At 39.4% G+C, this 20,013-nt stretch overlaps 2 protein-coding genes across 2 annotated transcripts; both read right to left on the bottom strand.

Annotated features, from left to right (window-relative positions):
• Positions 1-127: 127 nt before the first annotated feature.
• Positions 128-10,121, bottom strand: LOC110044423 (histone-binding protein RBBP7). Its single transcript, XM_089283343.1, has 17 exons — positions 9,975-10,121; positions 9,753-9,900; positions 9,190-9,240; positions 8,624-8,718; positions 7,936-8,011; positions 7,679-7,776; positions 5,058-5,173; positions 4,560-4,595; positions 4,349-4,405; positions 4,194-4,261; positions 3,756-3,819; positions 3,517-3,579; positions 2,965-3,042; positions 2,475-2,551; positions 2,136-2,193; positions 1,695-1,805; positions 128-958 (listed from the first exon to the last, which is right to left on the bottom strand). The coding sequence occupies exons 1-17, from the start codon at positions 9,997-9,999 to the stop codon at positions 890-892; spliced, it is 1,290 nt and encodes a 429-aa protein (XP_089139469.1). The 5' UTR covers positions 10,000-10,121; the 3' UTR covers positions 128-889.
• A 1,883-nt stretch (positions 10,122-12,004) lies between these two features.
• LOC110064670 (patched domain-containing protein 3-like) lies at positions 12,005-19,937 on the bottom strand. The gene is made up of 4 exons (XM_020771754.2): positions 19,821-19,937; positions 16,004-17,224; positions 14,416-15,560; positions 12,005-13,837 (listed from the first exon to the last, which is right to left on the bottom strand). The coding sequence occupies exons 1-4, from the start codon at positions 19,865-19,867 to the stop codon at positions 13,542-13,544; spliced, it is 2,709 nt and encodes a 902-aa protein (XP_020627413.2). The 5' UTR covers positions 19,868-19,937; the 3' UTR covers positions 12,005-13,541.
• Positions 19,938-20,013: the final 76 nt, after the last annotated feature.

The following is a 20,013-nucleotide window of genomic DNA, read 5'->3' on the forward strand; positions in this document are numbered from 1 at the left end:
AGTAACGAGTCCCTGAAAGAAGCCAGCCCCAAATGCTGCTAATTCCGAAAGAAGCGAGGGTCGTTGCTTTTGGTAGTTTACGGTATAAAACACCTGTCCTTTACTAAAAAGATCACTCTTACACATATAATTACAAAGCTTTTTTTATTGCAGCTGTAATTGCATACTACTTAAAAGTCAAACTATCGTACAGTGTTCTGGCCGAGTGACCGTCACCTTAAAGTATGCCTACACTCTTTTCATAAAAATATTAACAGGTCTGCTATGATAACCACCATTTCTATAACCACTACCTTTGGTTAAGAGTTAAACCTAATAATGAAAACAACTTCTGTACAATATCTGTTTACTTGGAAAACGTCTTACAAAAGGAATAGTGACAGTGAAGGTACTGATTCAAAACAAAATTCTCCATACCACAGAGAACAAATTGAAACAGGGCAGTAAACAGAATCCTATTGTAGACAGACCATTCTCATTTTCTTCTTGCCGCCTGAGAACAAAGAATACTACAGAGGCCTTGCGGCCCTTTTTTTCTCCCTTAGCATTTTTTACACCTCAGGTGAAAATTCAGGGAGGAAAAAGAAAAATGCTTGCAGATAAATACTTTGTTGCTGAATTTCGAAGTACATGTACATGAGTTATCGAAGAAGGAGTTTACACCGAAAATCTGAACACAACAATGTGTGACCAACAATGAACAACCTTAGCTGTAGCTACAACATTACCAGCGGTACCGACATTTACAGAGAACTGTTGAAAACCCGGGATGAAAGAAACGGCACGGCTAGATGCATGTTCATGAAACAAAGGTCTGTGATCAGAGTTCAAAACTCATAGACTCTCCCAGGACAATATATTAATTAACCAGCCTGAAAAACGAGGAGTTTCACGATGCCCCTGATTCTAGCTCTGATGCTGGAGTGTCAAGTTCTTCGTCATTATAAATGTTTTCAGCCTAAAATAATGGAAAGAATGGGAAAAAAATACAATCAAGATGAAATGCAGGAACAAAGCTATGCTATGATGGCCATCACTTCACCAGGCATCCCTGATGGAAGGGCGTTCGTGTCTGACAGAACGTGGTGAGAAAACAACGCTAGTACCTAGTGAGTTTTAAACCAAGGTAATACCCTGCCATTTTTCTTTTGCATTCCGCCCAGTCAGATGACTTGACGTGATTCAAAAGTCAACTGTACACATGGAATGCTGTTTAAATGAATTAAGAAGAACACGAGTTCGTTCTCAACTCTAGGGATGCCGCTGAAAAGTACCACTGACAACAGATGTAACAATACTTTAAACCAGGAGAGTGACAAAAAGTTGCCATTGGTGACGAAATCTGAGAACATGCTGCTGTCAAAGTACCCAAAGTGTCCTCAACACAAAGTCATGTAAATAACAAGGGCACTCCTAGAGGTTTTGGAGAAGGAGGGAACATGATCAGTTATTTCAAGGGCACAGGGGATATTTTTGTGATTAATTTCAGGGAACAAGTGATATCTCTACTTTTAAAGAGAACTTTGACAAGGAAAGTTGAAGAAAAAGGAAATTTATATCATTAGTGAACAAGCGCGAAAATGTGAAATTTTCAAGGGATCAGTATTTACCATTTACAACATATCCCAAATGGTGGCTAAGAAAATAGCTAATGTACGTTTGGTTTTTGTTTCTCGTGATTTATTGCCACTTACCATTTGCCACACTTGCATTATGTTGTCCTCGGAGACACTGCAGAGTACCCATGGTTCATTTGGATTCCATGAGAAGTCTGAAATTTTGGCTGTGTGGCCACCATGAATGAACTGAAACAATATTAAAGAAAGACATTTAAGAAATCAGAATAAACAAATACCCTACACATTTAGGAAGGACAAAAATCCATCATCCTAGAAACATTAGTGCCACATGGCAACTTACACTGTATATAGTCAGACAAAAATTCTCAACAAGGCAAAATCAGTTTTCAAAACATTTTTCATATTTGGTTCATTTTTTTTTTTCATTGCATAGCCCCTTACAGGATCCTGGAATAACTAAATAACTTGGTAAAAACTTTTACCAAGGCAAATGCCTCGGTGAACTCGCATGTTATTAACTACGGCCATAACAGCAACAAACAAAGCACTGTGTACCAGAAGTTCTGGAGGTCCATCTTCAGCATCCTCTGATGACTGCTCCTCGCCAATTTTGCTAACAAACAAAAAATTTATTTATCATTCACATCTACACTAAAAAACTGTGTGAAGGTGAGGTGACCAGGTGACCAGGTGATTAGCGTGTGTTGCGTTCTCAGTGTTATGCATGCATTTCCCATTGTTGTCCCAGCTTTAGGGTCTTTTCCAGTGTCTGGTGAATTAAAAATTCTCTGTTTTCTACTCAAGTTGAATTTCCTGTATGTAGCGACAAAATAATCTATTTCTTCACTTTTCTATTTAATCACTATGAGACCTAAATTAGAGTAACAAAGCTACCTTAAGTCCCACACATGCAGTCTTCTGTCTGTACCACTAGAAGCTAGGATTGTCTCGTTGTGTGGAGACCACTGAACCTGCGATGGACAAAAAAAATGTTTGCATTTTTTAATTTAAAAAATAGTTTTGATCCGACATTCCTCTTAGAGCACAAACTGCTCATGGAGAGAGTTTGTATAATTTATATAATTCCTGAATATATCATTACCACTACTGAAACATGGAGCTGAAGTATAAGTTTTGAGAACTGCTTCAATCACCCTTTGAGCTGGAAAGCTGCACATTTTGCCCAAGAACACAACAAAAAACAATCAGATCAGTAGTGTGTTCAAACTTGCTTTTACAAAATCTTGAGACCACAACATTAACTACTACAATCCCTGAAGAGTCAACACAAATGTTGTCACCCTCACTATTTTTAAGTCTACCGAAGGATGAAACACACAATGTAACTCATTGACAATAACATCAGAAATGTGCCTAAACATACCTGGAATATTTCATCTTTGTGTGATTCAAAGGAATGAAGTTTAAGTTTGAGATTCCTTAAATCCCATAATGCAACAGTCTTAAAAAGTACAAAAGAAGAAATAAAACAGAGAAGACATTGACACATCGTTCAATCATAAACAGCTATGTTGTGAACAGATCAGCAAAGCACAACTGCATAGTACTAGACAGAGAAGACGGAAACTCTTCATTGTGTAATAGTTTCTTGCACTTGTGAGGGCTATGTTGGTTTCAGCAAAACATTATCAACTGATTACAAATGTAACATGACAAAGAACTCTCAAAGAACTCTTAGTTTTCACCAGTTACTAACACAACCAGCATTGAAACATCAAGCTGTTGTTGGGTATGCTCTTTGATCAAAGTTGTGTTTAGACTACCTTGAGAACAGCCCATTAGGAAACAATCGTGTTGATGCCTCAAAAGGCATGCATTGCTTGTTAACAATGCAACTGCAATAATTACTTCAAGCTACATTTTTTCGTAGAACTTGTATTCTCTAGCATAAATATTTAAAACAAATATTCTTCACCTTGTCTGCAGATCCTGTTGCAAGAATGAACTCGCTGTATGGGTTAAATGACAAGCAGTTCACCTACAAAAAAATGAAAATAATCGATAACAAATCAGAACTTATAGTAATAGCAAAACTACTTGAGAAAAATTTACAGACATAACTTTATTAACATTGATCTTCTACCATGCCCACTACTGTTTTCCTTCACACATCACAGTTTACAGAATGTGGATGTGACAGTTCGTCGTACTTACCTCAGCAGTGTGGGCATCCACTGTGTGTGTTGCCTTTGAACTGTTTGTTGAACGTGTGTCCCAGCTAAAGAAAGTAAAGAAATCAACAGCACTTTAACCCTTTTAAACCTATAAAGTGATTAACTCCTAGAGAAACTGCTGCACTGCAAAGGCAGGTAAGTAAAACACTTAATTGATTATCAACTTGACGTTGATGTCAGCTTTTCTAAATTTGTTTCTGTAGTTAAGTTTCCTCTTACACCTATGTTGACTTTTAAGATCAACCAGTTAAAGCTAAATCACCTTTGTGATAAGGAATGATTCCTTTTCAATTGGGTGGTTCATTGATTACACTGATATTTGTTGAACTCTCATTTGTCAGCCTAAATTTATTGCAAATGTTATGTCTTCTGGAAAACTTAAGAAGCGTCCTTGCCATTTATTCTCTCTCATACTCACATCATAAGCTTGTGGTCATCAGCTACTGATCCAAACAAACTCTCATGTAAAAGATGCCACGATACATCCTAAAAAAGCAAACAAAGGGTTAACTACTTTGAAACGGCCAGTTTGGTTTTCACAGTTACAATGACATACAGTACATATTGAGATACCTCAACAACTGCTGTGTGCCCAGTGAATATCCGTGCTGCATCCAGTGTTTTGGCTTCCTGGCTCAACAAAGAAAAGGATTTCTGTCAGCAAAAATGAGTTACATGTAAAATATCAATATCAAAAAACAAGAATTGAACATAATCTTCTTGTTCACAAAAAAACCACTGTGCACATGTTACATGAACGTCCTTAAGTGTTTATGTTTTGTACCTTTGCAATGCTGCTGATATCCCAGAGACACACAGTCTGTTGAAGAAACAAGCTGAATTACTATACATGGTAGCCACAGATATCACTTTTCAAAATTCCCTGACTTTTCCCTGACAAAAATAAAATTTTCCTCCTAGCTTCCTCTTACAGTTGTCCTTTTCACCTAAACAATCATAAAAATTATTAAGGCTTAAGTCTTCAACAAATATTCCTTCTCCATTAAGGGAACACAGTGACCCCTGATGTTTCTTCCAGCCTTCAATGGTACTAAATCAGCTGTATTAAATTATTTCAATTTCCCTGAATTTCCTTCAAAATGTCAATTTTTCCCTGACTCAAAATAGAATTCCCCGACATTTCCCTGACCTTGTTTTTTTCCCAACCATTACCTGACGTGTAGCAATCTGTTGCAATCCACTGATCATAAGTGTTCTTATACATTAGCTAGTTAGCACATGGAGTTACACTGTGCGGCATAACCTATCAATTGTGACTTACATAGTCATCTGAAGCACTCAAAAGATTGCCATTCTGATTTGGATTCCAAGACAAGCCATAGCCTTCCTTAGTGTGACCCTTGAGTCGGATATCAGGACGGCATTCACCATTAGGATCTAGCAAGTAAATAATCCAAAATGTGAGAAACAACAAATACACAGTTGTACAACATGAATCAATATCTTAAAATACATTTGGTATAGATGCAGTTACCGAGGAGTTGAATGACAGAAGTGCAGTTAAGACTTGATTGACTGATTTAAAAATTGTCGACTGGACAGTCGGAACCACAATCGGGCTACCTGACCGACTGACTGACTGACTGACTACCTGATTATGGACTGACTGACTGGCTGACTGGCTGGCCGACTGACTGATGGTCTGTGCATGGAAAAAGACCCTAAGTGACATCTGATAGACTGCAGGATTCTCCTAGCAAATTGCTTTTCACTACCTTGTTCACAACATAGAGAATTTTACACGAGATGTATAATGTACCGTATTTACCCGTGTATAATGTGCGCCCGTGTATAATATGCACCCTAGTTTTTGACCATTTTTTTTTTTTTTTTTTAAATCACAACCAAAACCATGTTGAAGCCAATTTTTTTATTGATTTAATCTTAACTAGAACTTGAAATTAACTTAGGCATCTACAACAATAAACTATTTGCTTCTTCACTGTAGTTATCGCACGTAAGACTTATTTAAAAACTTTGATGTGACTTACAATTATTTGTGTTTTCTATTCAATAAAACGCTTCTACAAATGCAATAATCGTGAAATCATTTGACCTAAACTCACAACATATCACCAAAGTTAAATTACCTAACAAAAATTCTTAAGCTTACAAAAGATACTTTGTACTCACAGTACTGTGGGAAGCTAGCGTTCAGTAGCATTTCGATGTGTTCGAATGTTCAATGTCTTTTAAACAATAAAACCTTCAAAATCTGACTCGGAGTCTGATGCAAATAGTTCTTGGACGAAAGAATCGTCAAGTTCAACAGTGTCCTCAGTTGAATTATAGACTAAATCATCTTCTGTTCCATCCATATTGTTCGTAATGCCACACTTCAGGAAAGAGGCAGTGATCATTTCTGCTGGAATCTCATTCCATGCTTGCGAAATCCACGAACAGATCAGTTCTTCTGAAGGCTTCTTTTGTCGCCTAGTTGCCGTAAATTCATGGATTCCATCCGCCATCCACTGCATCCATCTTTTTCTGACTCCATCTTTAAACGGCTTGTTTAAAGATACATCGAGGGGCTGGAGAATTGATGTTAACCCGCCGGGAATAACAGCAAGATCAGTGTTCTCTCGTTTGAACGCTGCTTTCACGGTGTCTGTCACATGGGCTTCAAAAGCGTCATAAACAAGCAGGCTCTTTCTCCTTCCTAGGTCACCCTGCCGCCTACGCCATGCTTTCTCGATCCAAACCTTCATCTGCTCTGAATCCATCCATCCTTTCTGCTGGGCTGAAACAACGACTCCGTGTTGGTTGTTGATCTTCGGAACAGTTTTTCTCTTGAAGATGACCATCGGCTTTATTTTTGAACCATCCCCGCAGCACGCCAATACGACTGTAACTCGATTCTTTTCATTTCCTGTGGTGCGGATTTTGATGGTTTTCTTGCCCGTGTTATTGATCGTACGGTTTGGTGGCATGTCAAAAGTGAGTGGAGTTTCATCCATGTTAGCAATGAGATGGAGTGGGTAACTGTGTCCTTTACGGCGACTAATGATAAAGCGATGGAATCTGACAATCTTCTCCTCGTAATTGGCTGGAAGACGTTGTGCCAAGGTTGTTTTCTGTCGAAGTGACAGAGCATTCCTCTTCATGAGGCGTTGACACCAGTGATTTCCAGCCTTGAATTGTCCTTCAGGAATGTTGTACTTCTCATCCTTTGCAAGTTCAAGGGCTTTCAGTCGCACTAGGGATGGCAGAATGGCAAGACCATTGTTTCTTTTGTCGGTGATCCACTCCAGCAGATCGATCTCCAACTCTGGCCATGCAGCTTTCTTTCCGCGGTTCGCACACTTCAGTCGTGGCATCTTCTCGAGGTTTTCTTTACTTTTTCGCCACAGCCTAACATTGCTCTCGGAAACACTGAACTCCCGTTCAGCAGCACGATTTCCATTCTGCTCTGCGAACTGGATAATTCTTAACTTGTTGGACACAGTGTAACTTTGACGTTTCGTAGCAGTAAGTTTCGTTGCCATATTGCAGTTCAAATCGCTCGAGGTTGACACTCTCACAGGTTGTTTTACTTATCAACTGTTTCTTAAATATTCAGTTTAATTTATTCATGGATTGAAATTGAAAACTTTTAATTGGTAGTTAATTTTGCCATGTCAATTAAAAACCAATTACTGTAAAGCTTTTGTGTTTGTTTTCCTTTTATCTTATGCTAATGAGATGCAATGCGATCCGTGTATAATACGCACTGGAAATTTGAAGGTTAACTTCAGGGGAAAAAAGTGCGCATTATACACGGGTAAATACGGTAATGTGTAATGTATACTTAATTGGTCACTCCCCATTGGGGCTTTTCAAGAGTCACTTTGGGCTTTTTTCCACCCACCCCTTCAATTAGTTTATAACAACAAGAACAGACACCTGGCTTGGAAGGGTGCTTGGTATAGTCAAAAACAAGTACATCTGCTGTTGGGGTCTTTGTTGCAATCATACATGGATTTTGTGGCATATACCGAGCTCTGCAATATATGAAAGAACAAACTTGAACAAGACATCTTTGACTTAATTTCTACAGTTTAAGTTTACATTTAATTTTCACGAATGTAGTTGAACGACAATAAAGATTACAACGTAGAATAAAAGAGTAAAAATTAAGCTGGCTGGATTAAATGTTTTACCTGTTAACTTCACCTTCATGGTTAATCTTAATTTCGATTTCTATTTTTCCACTCACTGAGCCAAACCCTCCAAACTCTGGAAAACAAAACAAAACAAAAAACAATGAGGTATCCACATAGTGTAAAAGGCCATGTTTGACAGTTAATAAGTCAGCTTCATACCCAAATAATCATTAGTATTGATCAAGTGTAATCAAAACCAACTTCCGATTTGAAAAAGGGCAACACAATTTAGAAGTAAAGTATCAGTCAGTTTGAAACTTTAACTTCCACTTCCTGGGGCAATCCCCCGGGATATTAGATACTTTGAATTTTCAGTTGGTAAAATTCCCATCCCCCTGGGTAAAAATGGTGTTCAAATCACCCACTTTACTATGTGATCAAATGCCCCAAACCCCTGGACATACAGGTGAAAAGTAAGTAGTGAAAAAGAACAAAAGTCAGCTTCAAACACCTACTTTCTGCTTCTACTGTGCCAAGAAATGCAACAAAATTTACAGAAGCGAGAATTAACATTTGCCTTCAAACACTGCAAAACTCTTTCAAAGGCTTTGTTTTAAACCCACAATGCATATACAAAGAATGGTATCATCAGCAACTTCTTCAAATCCCTCCCAGTTATTGTAAAATCCCCCACGCCAAGATCAACTAATTATACCAAATTTGTATAACAGTAATCTCAGAGTACCTCCTTTTTCACTGTCATAGTGGCTTGTGTCGAGCTGGGCATCATCATTGGGAACCTGAACACTTGCTATCACTAAGTGATTCTGTTCATCAGACCTAAAAACCATTTATAAAGACAGCAACTATAAATATTGCATTAAAGTTACACTGTTTTTAAAAAGCACCCCCCAAAAAATTCTCCTTCAGTTATGGTATCCAGGGGTCAACATCAAGTCTCCAGCATTGGGGCATTCTAGTTAAATGATCTCTAGCTCTGGGGTGTAATTAAAGTTTTTGGTGTTTTGTTTTTGTTGTTGTTTCACCCCCCCCCCCCCCCCCCCTATGAAGAGCAATCTCTAACATAGGGTAAGCCCAAAACATTTTTCAAAGGAGCCCACAAAATTTTGAACCCCTGGGATACAAACTTCAAAGGTGGCAAAAACAAAAAAAGCTAGGCTGTCGAAATCTGGGGTGGGCGTGCAGATAAAAAAAATGGAATGTCCAATTCCAGGAATCTTTAGTCATCTATGCAATCAATGATAATCACCTTAGTTATTATACTAAGACAACAACAGTGGGTTAACATACGTGTGTGTCCCAAGAATGATTCTATGTACAGAATAATCTTTTCCTTCTGGCCTGTGAGAGAAAAACAATGACACTCCAGCATAGAACAGCAACTTAGGTTTTTTAAAATACTGCTGCTCTACATTAAAACTAGGATTTTTAACCAGAAGTGTAAACTTGCGAAAGATTAAGACCTGTATTCTTTTATTACACGAAAACATAGGTAGCGTTATGTCTCAAAGTTCTTTATTTTTGAATAAATCATCCAGTTGCAAATAAACTCGAATTTTGACTCATTTTCCGCTAATTGTACAGTACTATAGTAACCCGACTTGAGTGCAGGGTTTTTACTACCAGTATCCATAATTTTCAGCATTGATGCCACATCAAATAGGCTAGAAAATCCCCAAAAAATATAAATCGGCAAAAAAACCTTCCAGTTCTTCAGTACAAAAAAGCCTTAACTTACCTCACAAGTACAGTTGTACAGTGCCCTGTAGAGTGACGTGGTGATCAAATTGAAAGCTATTCGATCGATCCAAGCTGCTCCAAACACGAGCAGTTTAAAATTTGCATGCACTTACTTTGTAACGTCAGGTAGCCATTGTACAGTCAGGCTTGGCCATTCCAGTGCATGGGTCATCACCAAATCGTACAAAAACGGTGTATTCTTTTTCCAGATTTTGTATTCTTCATTGATAATCCTTTCTTCGACAGCGTCGTCGAAAGGTTCTTAAAGAAAAACAAAACAAAACTCAAGCCATAAATTTCGCAAAACCGTAGCGAGATCACCTCTATATCCGTACCATTTTCTTTCGGCGATCCAGACATGACAAAAAGTGAAAATTATTTTCCCTCGTGGCGAACTCAAGCTGACAATCAGAGCGAACAAGATGGCGTGCGTATTCCCCGCCAAATTCTAATGTCACATGACCTCAACTGCCCAATGACATATCATTCTTGGTGAGAGCCGCTGTCAAGGGATCAGAACTGACAGAAGATTCAGACGGAAGTGGAACTGGAAGCTAAGGCCGTGCCAGAGTTGAATACGTTGTTTTTGCTCTGAATAAGTAACATCAATCAATCAATAGCTTTATTAATGTGTCAAACACATTCTAGCCGAGGATAAAAAACCCTCTACTAATAGGGGACACATAAAATAAATAAAATAAATTATAAAATTTAAAAACCTAAATTTGATATTTACAATAAAAAGAGACTAAAATTTAACTTCATTATTTACAGTAATTCCAACAATTCTAAAATAATTCAATTGTAAGTACATCATGTGCTACATAAAACACAGTTCTCGCATTCATGTTCAATTTTCTGTGAAAGATTACTTAACGTGATCTGTCTTTTAAAAGATTGTAGAGACGGTAAGTTTTTTAAGTTAGTTGAGAGTCGATTCCACAGCATAGGTCCAATATATCTTAGCGAGTGTTTCCCATAGGTGACAGTATTAAATCTGGGAATGTGGAAATCTGCACTTCTAAGGTTGTAAGTAGAACTTTTCAATGAGAACAAATTTTTGACGTTTGGAGGACACAGATCATACTTCAGGTGTTTTCCGTCCGCACTACGCCGGAGAAATCTGAAAACGCAACAATAAACGGTGATTTCAGATTTGTGTTTGTGGAAAACTCGGGCATAGACTGCGAGCAGTCTCTCTTTTCCTCGAAAACCGTGGGGACAAACGCAAAACAAGTAAGCGTGTGAGCGTGACTGTAAGCGTGACTGTGAGCGTGACGTGTGAGCGGCAAGCGACGATGACGCGAGCCGCTAGTAGCGTTGGCGTCGGAAGACGTTCCTTCCACACTTAATGTGGCATTTTCGTAAAGCTCCGTTTTCGTGACGGATTAATGTGGACGGTACTAACCGTAGAAATAAAACTGCGTTTTCAAATTTCTTCGGCGTATGTCATTTCATCTAACGGCTTTTTACCGATATGGTGGCGATATTGACTATATACCTAAATAATAAGTCAAGGTAAGTCAAAGTAAATGTTCTTGTACTTGATAACGAAGGAGAAGAACAAACACAATCTAATAAAAAAAAAGGTTTATTGTGGAACAAAAATTCCATCAATGTAAAGCATATGAGGCTTCCTTTGACTAAATTAGGCCGATCGTCCTGCTTTCCTCACCTTACGTTTTGGATTGGATGTAGAAGATCTGGAAAAATAGAATCTGGGGGCGCGGAGATTCTTCTCCTTCGGCAGACGTGTCAACCTCGTTCCCAGGGTCCTCTCTCTTCCTCCCTCGAGAAAGACAAGTACAGTAGAATCCCGATTTTTCGAACCTCCAAGGGAAACGAAAATTGGTCCGAAAAATCGATGAGTTCAAGAAATCGGGGGTAAAATTAGTGTTCGACTGACGAGAGGCAACGACTTTTTGTTCGAGTTATCGGGAGGTTCGAAAAATTGAGGGTTCGAGAAATCATTCTACTGTACTTTTTCGAGGTAGAGAGAGGACCCTGGGAACGAGGTTGCAGCCGTGTAGAATCGGGTGCTCCTACTGGTCACGTGGGCAACGGCTAAATCTAAATGTTGTCCGGCGGACAATTACGCAATTGTCGCCCGCGCTCCCACTAACTGACCATAGATTACTTTGACCTCCCCTTGACTTATAACTCTACAATAAACTCCAGCTATATGACATAACAGTTAATTACTAGTCCTTCGGGAAACAGTATGCTTTCATTGTTTTCCCTCGAATTTTCCCTTGACTTGTGTCTTCTCCACACACTAGACATTTCTCTATCTCAAATGATAAAGTACCATACTGGAGTTAACTTTAAGGCACCCTGCTAATTATATTAACCAAGACACATTCGATTATATTTCAGCTATCTTTATTACATTTGTATTGTAACAGTAAAGCGTCTTTTTAAACTTACACTTCATTTTTTTTTTACCTGAGCAGTCAAGAGAGCTGCTGAAATCTTTAATTAGTAAATTCTTCATACAGTGGAACCTCGATTTAACGAAGTCGCTGGGGACCGGCCAAATTTGTTCGTTAAATCGAGGGTTCGTTATATCGAAGACCTCGATATAACGAATTTGAGGGGAAACGACCAAAATGTTCGTTACATCGAGGTCATAGTTAATGATTGATTTGTAACATAGGTGACTTCTGACACGCAATTCAATACAATTTTCGTCACCCAGAAGTGCCGCGTTTTGAGATGCAATTCATTAAGCATGGTGGCTTTCAGTATCAATCATTTTCACTTTTGAGCAGACGCGCAGCTTTTGTTTACAAAAGAACGACACTTTCAGAGTAGCGATTTAAAAATGTTGCAACACAGAGGTTATAGAGAAAATTGTCTTCGCAAACAAGGAAACATTGTAATTCGTTATATCGAGGTACATTTTACGTTTGGGCTTCCGGATTATGTTCGTTATATCGAAGAATTCGTTATATCGAGGTTCGTTATATCGAGGTTCTATTCCATACAGTTTACTGTAACTTTGGCCGGGACATAGAATATCGTTCGTTATATATCGAGGACTTCGTTAAATAGAGGTTCGTTAAATCGAGGTTCCACTGTATAAGCGCACGTTTTTAATCCTATATCAAATATAACGTGGTATTCATAATTCATCAAAATTAAATTTCCTTGCGGTTGAAACTGTTCACGATATTATACGTGTTCCTGTGTTCCTGTGACTGACTGAAACAACCTATCAGAGTGCAGGAGCTAAGTCACATGTGGCACTTTGTAAGCCATATTAGACTTTATTTCTAAGTTGCTGTTCGTAATCTTGTTTCTTTTGTGTGTGTGTTTTTGTTGTTGTTGTTGTTGTTGTTGTTGTTTTGCTTTTTTTTTCTAGCTTGATCTGCTGTACAGAAAGTAACGAGGAGCAACAACAACAAAAACACAATGACTCGATAAGTCAATACTTAAGGTCGATACATAAGGTTTAGCTAAACGAATTATCAGTATAGCAGTTAAGGTCAGTTAGCCTGTGTTGCTCGCGGGATTCGCGTGCGAGCGAGTGATTTTTGTCGCCGTGCGCGAAATCCCGCTATTTAAACAGGCCTTATAACATTTCTCCGACTCGGTCCGATGGCCTTCAAATGTAATCACATTTAGGATATGTTCTCGCAAGAGCAGTCGAAATGAATTAAGCTTCAATTTTTGTCTAGCCAGACATATTCTTTAGTATGCCTTGTTTAACACTTAGGTTACCAGAAGATTGTTCATTTTCACTAGTCCTGTCCTATAAAATAAGATCAATGCACTCTTGAGGTACAGGATGTTTTTAACAGCTGAGGGCATTAGGTATCACTTATAGTTCTTCTAGACCTCAACTAACGTTATTAACTGACCGGGTAAACTGAACGAGCAAACGGTCCGAAAATGGCGGTTTAAACGTCTGTCTCTTTATCCAGTCCCGGACAATGACTACAAAGTGAAGTACCATTTGGTTTGAGGGCTTCATCACTGCCGTATCTAATACGCATTTTCTGTGCACTCTCAAGACTTGACGAGTGAGGTCTAGTTACCGCGGGTCTCCAGCACAGTAAAGACAAGTAAACCGGCATGATGCACAGGCCGTGAAGAAGACCAAACACCACAATGCCGAAGAACATTCGGAAGAATATTCGGAAGATCTCCGAAGAGGCGAACGCAAGTACGATCATGCCGAGGAACGTACTGAATCCTGCAAGATAAAAAACCAGCTAGCAAATTAACCGCACGCATACATTATTTTACGTGCAAATTTTTTTATATTTAAAGAGATAAGAATTTACAAATTATAAGGCTAAACTAGACAGGTCATGTCTTAACGACCTTAACACGGAGGAACTATGACTATAAACAAGTCAAAAAGACTTTAAAACTAAACAAGAGCTTCAAAAAAGCCGACATGAGAAGGCTGTCACATCAGTACAGTGTCCTTGACAGTATCGAGACAGCACTAACGAGTACTAGATAGTTGATCTGAAAATGAAAGGTTCTTAATACTGAGTCAACGACTTTTGCAGGATCCTTTATATGATGATTTATGAGCAGTCCAAGCTCAAACGAGGAGATCGGGAGCAGAGATCGAGTGTTTTAATCTGGGTAATTATAGGTAAACGTTTCACTTATATGGCACACTCGAATACTAAACACTAGTCTTGTGGCGTTAATTATCTTTTTTCTCTAGCTGCCGGCCTCGTCTTTTGTACGATCCAATCGGCCTTTCTTGTTATTATTCCGATTAAATAACAAATTTTAATTTATTTGGGAACTTACCTCCCATGAAAACACTCGCGCCCAATGTGCTCAATGCATCCACTACTCGCTCATCAGCTGTGACCTTGTTTGAAGTTACGTAAGCATGCGCAATGTGTGCACTGTAATCGACTGCGAACCCAATAGCCATTACGAGGTTGATCATGGACACGGAGTTAAGGGACACATTCCAGATAACCATCAGTCCAAATAACTCACATATCAGAGCCGCAAAGTTGAGGACCACGATGAACATTACGGTACAGTCCACCAAGAAGGGGCTTGTGACGACCATCACCGCTATGGCTGCAATTATCAGGTTCCTTATGGTCTCCCTTGATGTTATAGCGTACTGTTCAAAGAACATAAACGGTCGAGTGATTGGAAAGGCATCGAGTTTGGACTTTTTTGCGATGTCATCTCGGATAGTGAGCATGGCGTTTTTCAGGAAGGTGGAGCTGTCGTCATCCTTCATGAAACCGAGGACGCGAGAAGCTTCCAGCTTTGTGCCGTCTTCGGAAAACTTCAAGTCTTGGTTGAAATAAGCAAATCCGGGAATGTTAAGGAATGCTTTCAATTCAGGCAAGAATCTAGGGCCGGTTATGTTCTTCCTAGACGTTTTGGCATACTGGGAAAATACTTCCATCCAGGAGACTGTCTGGTTCTTGTAATGTTCATTAGCCTTGATGATGTTTGTCAGCTCTCTGATCTGTTGCTGGGTGGAACCCAGCTCATAATCAACCTCACCACTCTCTACGATGTTTACTCCAATGGAAAGCTCAAAATATTTCTCTTGAGCTGACAGAAATCGTTTCAAGTAGGAATCATCTTTCGCCAAGATTCTTCTGTCAAACGCTTCATCCACTCGGGTGACCCCGTATATTCCAGCACCGACCAGCAACACTGAGAGGCAGATGACTACAACTTTTGTGAACGGATGTGTCAGGAACTTGCCCCAGCTCAGCATAACTTTATTTGACGTCTGTGGACGAGGCTCGTCCCAGGCTGGCGCGCCCTTCTTTGGCGAAGGTGCGAAGCAAAATGGTAAGCAATCTCTGCGGCCCGATTTGATTCTTGTCACGTCGTACGACATAATGGCAACGAAGAACGTCACAATCATGAAGAAGGAGAAAGTGACTGTCAGAGCAGCGTAGATACAGAAATACCTGCAATGCAACAAAAATGTGATATGCATAAAGAGAGAGCAAATTGGTTCAAGATTAATGACTAAGCCTGATTAAAATTTGATCTTTCCTTGAAGGACTATAGAAGTGTACGAAATTAGTCGTGAACATCTGGGCATACTACTCTGGTTCGCTAAGCATAAAGGACAAAGAAGTTACCCAACGGCAAGGAAACCGTGAAATGCTTCCTATAACTGGCATCCAGCTGGTATGTTATCCTGATCGTAGTAGTGTCTAGATGTAACATTAAATTCTATCGATTTATTAGATGGCAGCAGATTTCGTACTGTAAACTTCGGCTTATCAAGAAACCACAAACTTTCTTGCAAAAATTCAGATAACTAATAAGAAATGAATTTGTGTTTTGATTGAAGATGATAAAATAATAGAAACAATCTAATAAACAATCAATTTAATTGTCTTACTTTATAGCCGGAAATGAGGTAGAGGTGCTAACTGCGAACGCCACCAAATCCGTCACGGTTGTCATGGTAACAGTTGCTCCCGAACGCTTCATAACTTCTTTAATCGTGTCAGTCTTTGACAGTTCCCGTGGCTGTCGATCAAGCTCATCCACCATGATAAACATGTCGTCGATGCCGATTCCCAGAACCAAGAACGGCAATACTCCCACAAAACTAACAAAGGGCACGCCAAACCACATGGCAAGACCAAACCCAGATGCAATCCCCAGGGCCACTGCAAACACTCCTGCATTAGCGAGCAATGAGTGACCGGTCAGCGGATTCAAGAATTTACCGAGCATGACGCTAGCAAAGACGATCATGAGGTTGAAAGTGACTGACACCAATGCAATATCAGACCCGCTGCTCTCAGCGATAGCATCATCAAGACTTCGTTCACTTGAGTAGTGAACTTCGAAACAGGAAAGTTTGTCTACCAACAAGGCCAGTTTGTCATTGAAATTCTTCTCCAAGTCGAGAACTTTTTTGTTCTCGTCGTCGTCACTGGGGTCGCGGATGGCATACACTATTTGCAATGCTTTCGCATCAGTTATGCTTCCATGTCTTCGATTGGCCTCACCAAACATGCGGTTGAAATTGTACCAGAAGGGCCGTCCATTACGCATGAGGGCACTGTTGTTGTACGCTTTGCCTAGCTCGTGTTGAACCTGCTGGAGGTCTTTACCGTCTAACTTACTCTCATTGAACTGTACAAATTCCAGCGCGTTTATCATCACACATTCGTCTAGTGACTTGGATTTATTCCCAGTCAGCGTGACACAGAAGTCGGAATAAGATTCTAGTTCCATAACGGTGTTGTGAACTTCGAAGGCCTGCTTGAGACACTCAGGAGCAAGAACATTGGGATGACCAGGAGATGCTACTAAAACGATGTATTCTTCTCGAATCTTGACTCGGAAGAATTTTTCTGCGGTGTTTAAATCATCTATGGCCTTGCTACTTTGAGGGATGAATAATTTTTCAGTTCTGTTTTCTGTTTCGAACCAAGCAAATCCAACGCAGCAGACACCGACGAACGCAAGACACAGTTGGATTGTTACCAGTGGATGCTTGGCGATTCCTCTACCATACCAAGCGAAGAAGCGCTCCACAAGACGCAAATACCAGCTGCAGAACGACGACCAGAGAAGACATGGATTGAATTGTCGTGGACAGCAACAACTGTAATGGAGATGATTCTGATTAGTCTCTGAGCCCTACTGTGTTCAGTCCTGGGCACACACTGTGGGTTCGAGGTAGGCAGATAATTTTTCGCTGTGTTTAGGCAGCCGTGCGTCCGTTTTCACTGGACGCCAGCCTTGTCACACACACTATCCCGTGCTCGAACGTAAGACCAATCTATTTCCATTTCAGTAAGTCAAAAGAACAACGCAGCATTTTTCAATGTAGGGGAATATATTCACGGTGATTTTTAAAGGAGTCACATTTCGGTCAAGGGAAGAGTTGTAGGCAAAAACTTTACCCTGCACCCCCGTTTAGTCTGGTTAGCGATAAATATATGAAATAACTGAATCAGTATATCAAGGTGGTCAAGGAGTTATGCGTGACGCATGTTTAGAGTAAAAACAGAGCCCGTGGTGGTCGTGACAAGCGAGTTGAGACCCGCTTATTCTGAGAAGCGTGACCCGTAACTCCGTGAAAAGGTTCGTGAAAACAGAGATTATAACCGGCATTTTACGGTATAAAAAGATTGAGACGGTTCGACGTTTTGATGTCTTCGATGAACATAAGGAAATAAAAGTCAATAAAGTTGTGAAATTCAGAATAAGAGAGCATAAGCTTTTTTTTCTCAATAGAGCCATTCACGTGAACGTTTTCTTTTTGACAGAACCGGAGACACGAAGCCATCGGCACATCTCAGTTGTCTGTGTGCTCACGAAAGAAATTGCCCTGGTGCTAAGCTATTGAAACGTAAATGGTACTCAAATTCGTTAAAGCTTTCCGGGGATTTTATGCTATTTCTTTTAGTAAGTAACATTTTCATCCAGTTGTGTCTCTCAAAGAAACATTCGCTGATCTTGGTAGTATTCAGTTGAGGAAATTTATTATTTTTTTGCTTTAAATCACTTAGTGTTGATTTCTTTAAAACTATTTTCTACTAGTACTCTGTCCATTTTAAAGACAAAAATTCGGCTGCCACTCACTATAATTAAATCACGGTTTAAGCATGGTCACTCGGTTCGCTGTAGACATGAAAACCCGAAACGTGCTCGACTACAAATTTGAATAAATTTAAAAGTCGCTAAAGAAAACTGAAAATCTGATACCAGCAGAACACTTCACAGTTGCGACGAAAAAAACATCCGTTTTGACTGAACGACTCGCGTGATTAATATTACAATTCAACTCACGAGCTGCTTAGTAATTTCGGATGAAAACATGTCCATGTCGACCTCACGTGCAAGGTATTTTTTGCTTACTCTCCACACGTTTTCTTTCGACTTCCTTTTGGGATTCTGGATAGGAAGTCTTCAAGACCCTGCTCTCTCATGCAAATTTTTGCGAGCCACTCAAGAAACTGTCACTTGTTATTTAAGGATTACAGCAGCACGTTTCACAGTCGAACGAAAAAAACATCCGGTTTCGCTGAGCGATGATATGAATTATTTAAGAAAAGCCGCGCTATCACATAAATTTGCTTTTAAAATCAAATTCCAGGTTATTGTTCTTAGAAAAATTAACCAATCAGAATCTGCCGACCTTTCAACATTTCGTGGGTTCAGGGGGTAGTAGAAAGAAAGCAATTTGTCGCACTGTAGTTAACACTCGACTGACATGGCGTCCGTGAATTTTCATACGGACATTTTCCTCTCCTAAATTCAAATACAACTTCGTCGTGTTCAAAATGGAAAGAAGCAACTCGAAAGAACACTCGACCTTCGAAAGTGTGATCACAAAGGTTTTAGAACAACTTTAAAACATCGTTCGCTTTTGTAATCGAATCGGATTTTCAAGACACGTCCGCGCACTTCAATTCAGCTTATTCAAACGAGGTATTAGAAACCATCACATAGCGGTGATAGTTATTCTGAATTTTGCACTTTGTAAGACAGTTTTAATCGACTAGTTGTTCCGTCTCATCAGAATTTTCAACGGGTGGGGAAAATGTAAGCTCAAGCTTAATACCAATTGTGACAATTATTAGCATAAAATTTCAGACTCGAACTATTTGACCGTCTTTGATTTGTTTCTGGCGCTAAAATTATTTTTGCACTGTATTTTAAAGTTTCAGTAATGCTTAGGAGAGAAAAAATTGCTGTAGCAGATGATAATGTTGAATTCGACTAAAGAACTGTAATCATTTCGAGTCAGCAAGCGCTAGCGAAACTATAAATATAAATATAATGAATAAAAGAATAAATTATATTTCTACGGTCCATTTCTACGCCATACTCTGCAGTAATTTTATCGGTTACATTCACAAATTTATTTCTCCAGTTTAAGGCGATTTGAATTTCTCAACAGAGGGGGAAATCCTCATCTGAACGAAAGCTGCCCAAAAACCGGGCGCTGTCCACGCTAAATTGTTATTCCTTTGCCATAGTAAAAGTTCCATTTATTTCTTCGTCGATGAGATTCTGAGCGAGTCTCGGCGGTTAAAAATTTACGATCTTCTAGGATTTAAATGTCGCACATCTCGCTATGGCTTCTGGCTTTTTTGTAGGATTAAAGATAGAGAAGTGGGCGTTGTTTTGGTGCGAATGTAGGGCCCTTCACATGAAATACAGTACAACATAGGATTAAAACTGACACCAACCTTGCTTCTTTTAAATCCTGTTTCTGTTCGGGAGTGGAGTTAGCCATGACAAACTGCAGCGTCCGACAAAAATTTGTTTCGACGATTGGCAAACGTACTCCTCAGTTGTCGGTTAAATAATATCTCGGATGATTTACATAATCGTTATATTGCTTTATTATTTATGTTGTTTTCGCTCTCACTGCCTTCAAAC

The sequence above is a fragment of the Orbicella faveolata genome, unplaced genomic scaffold (assembly GCF_042242905.1).
Source record: "Orbicella faveolata isolate gen_17 unplaced genomic scaffold, um_ofav_v1 contig_12, whole genome shotgun sequence".
NCBI lineage: Eukaryota > Metazoa > Cnidaria > Anthozoa > Scleractinia > Merulinidae > Orbicella > Orbicella faveolata.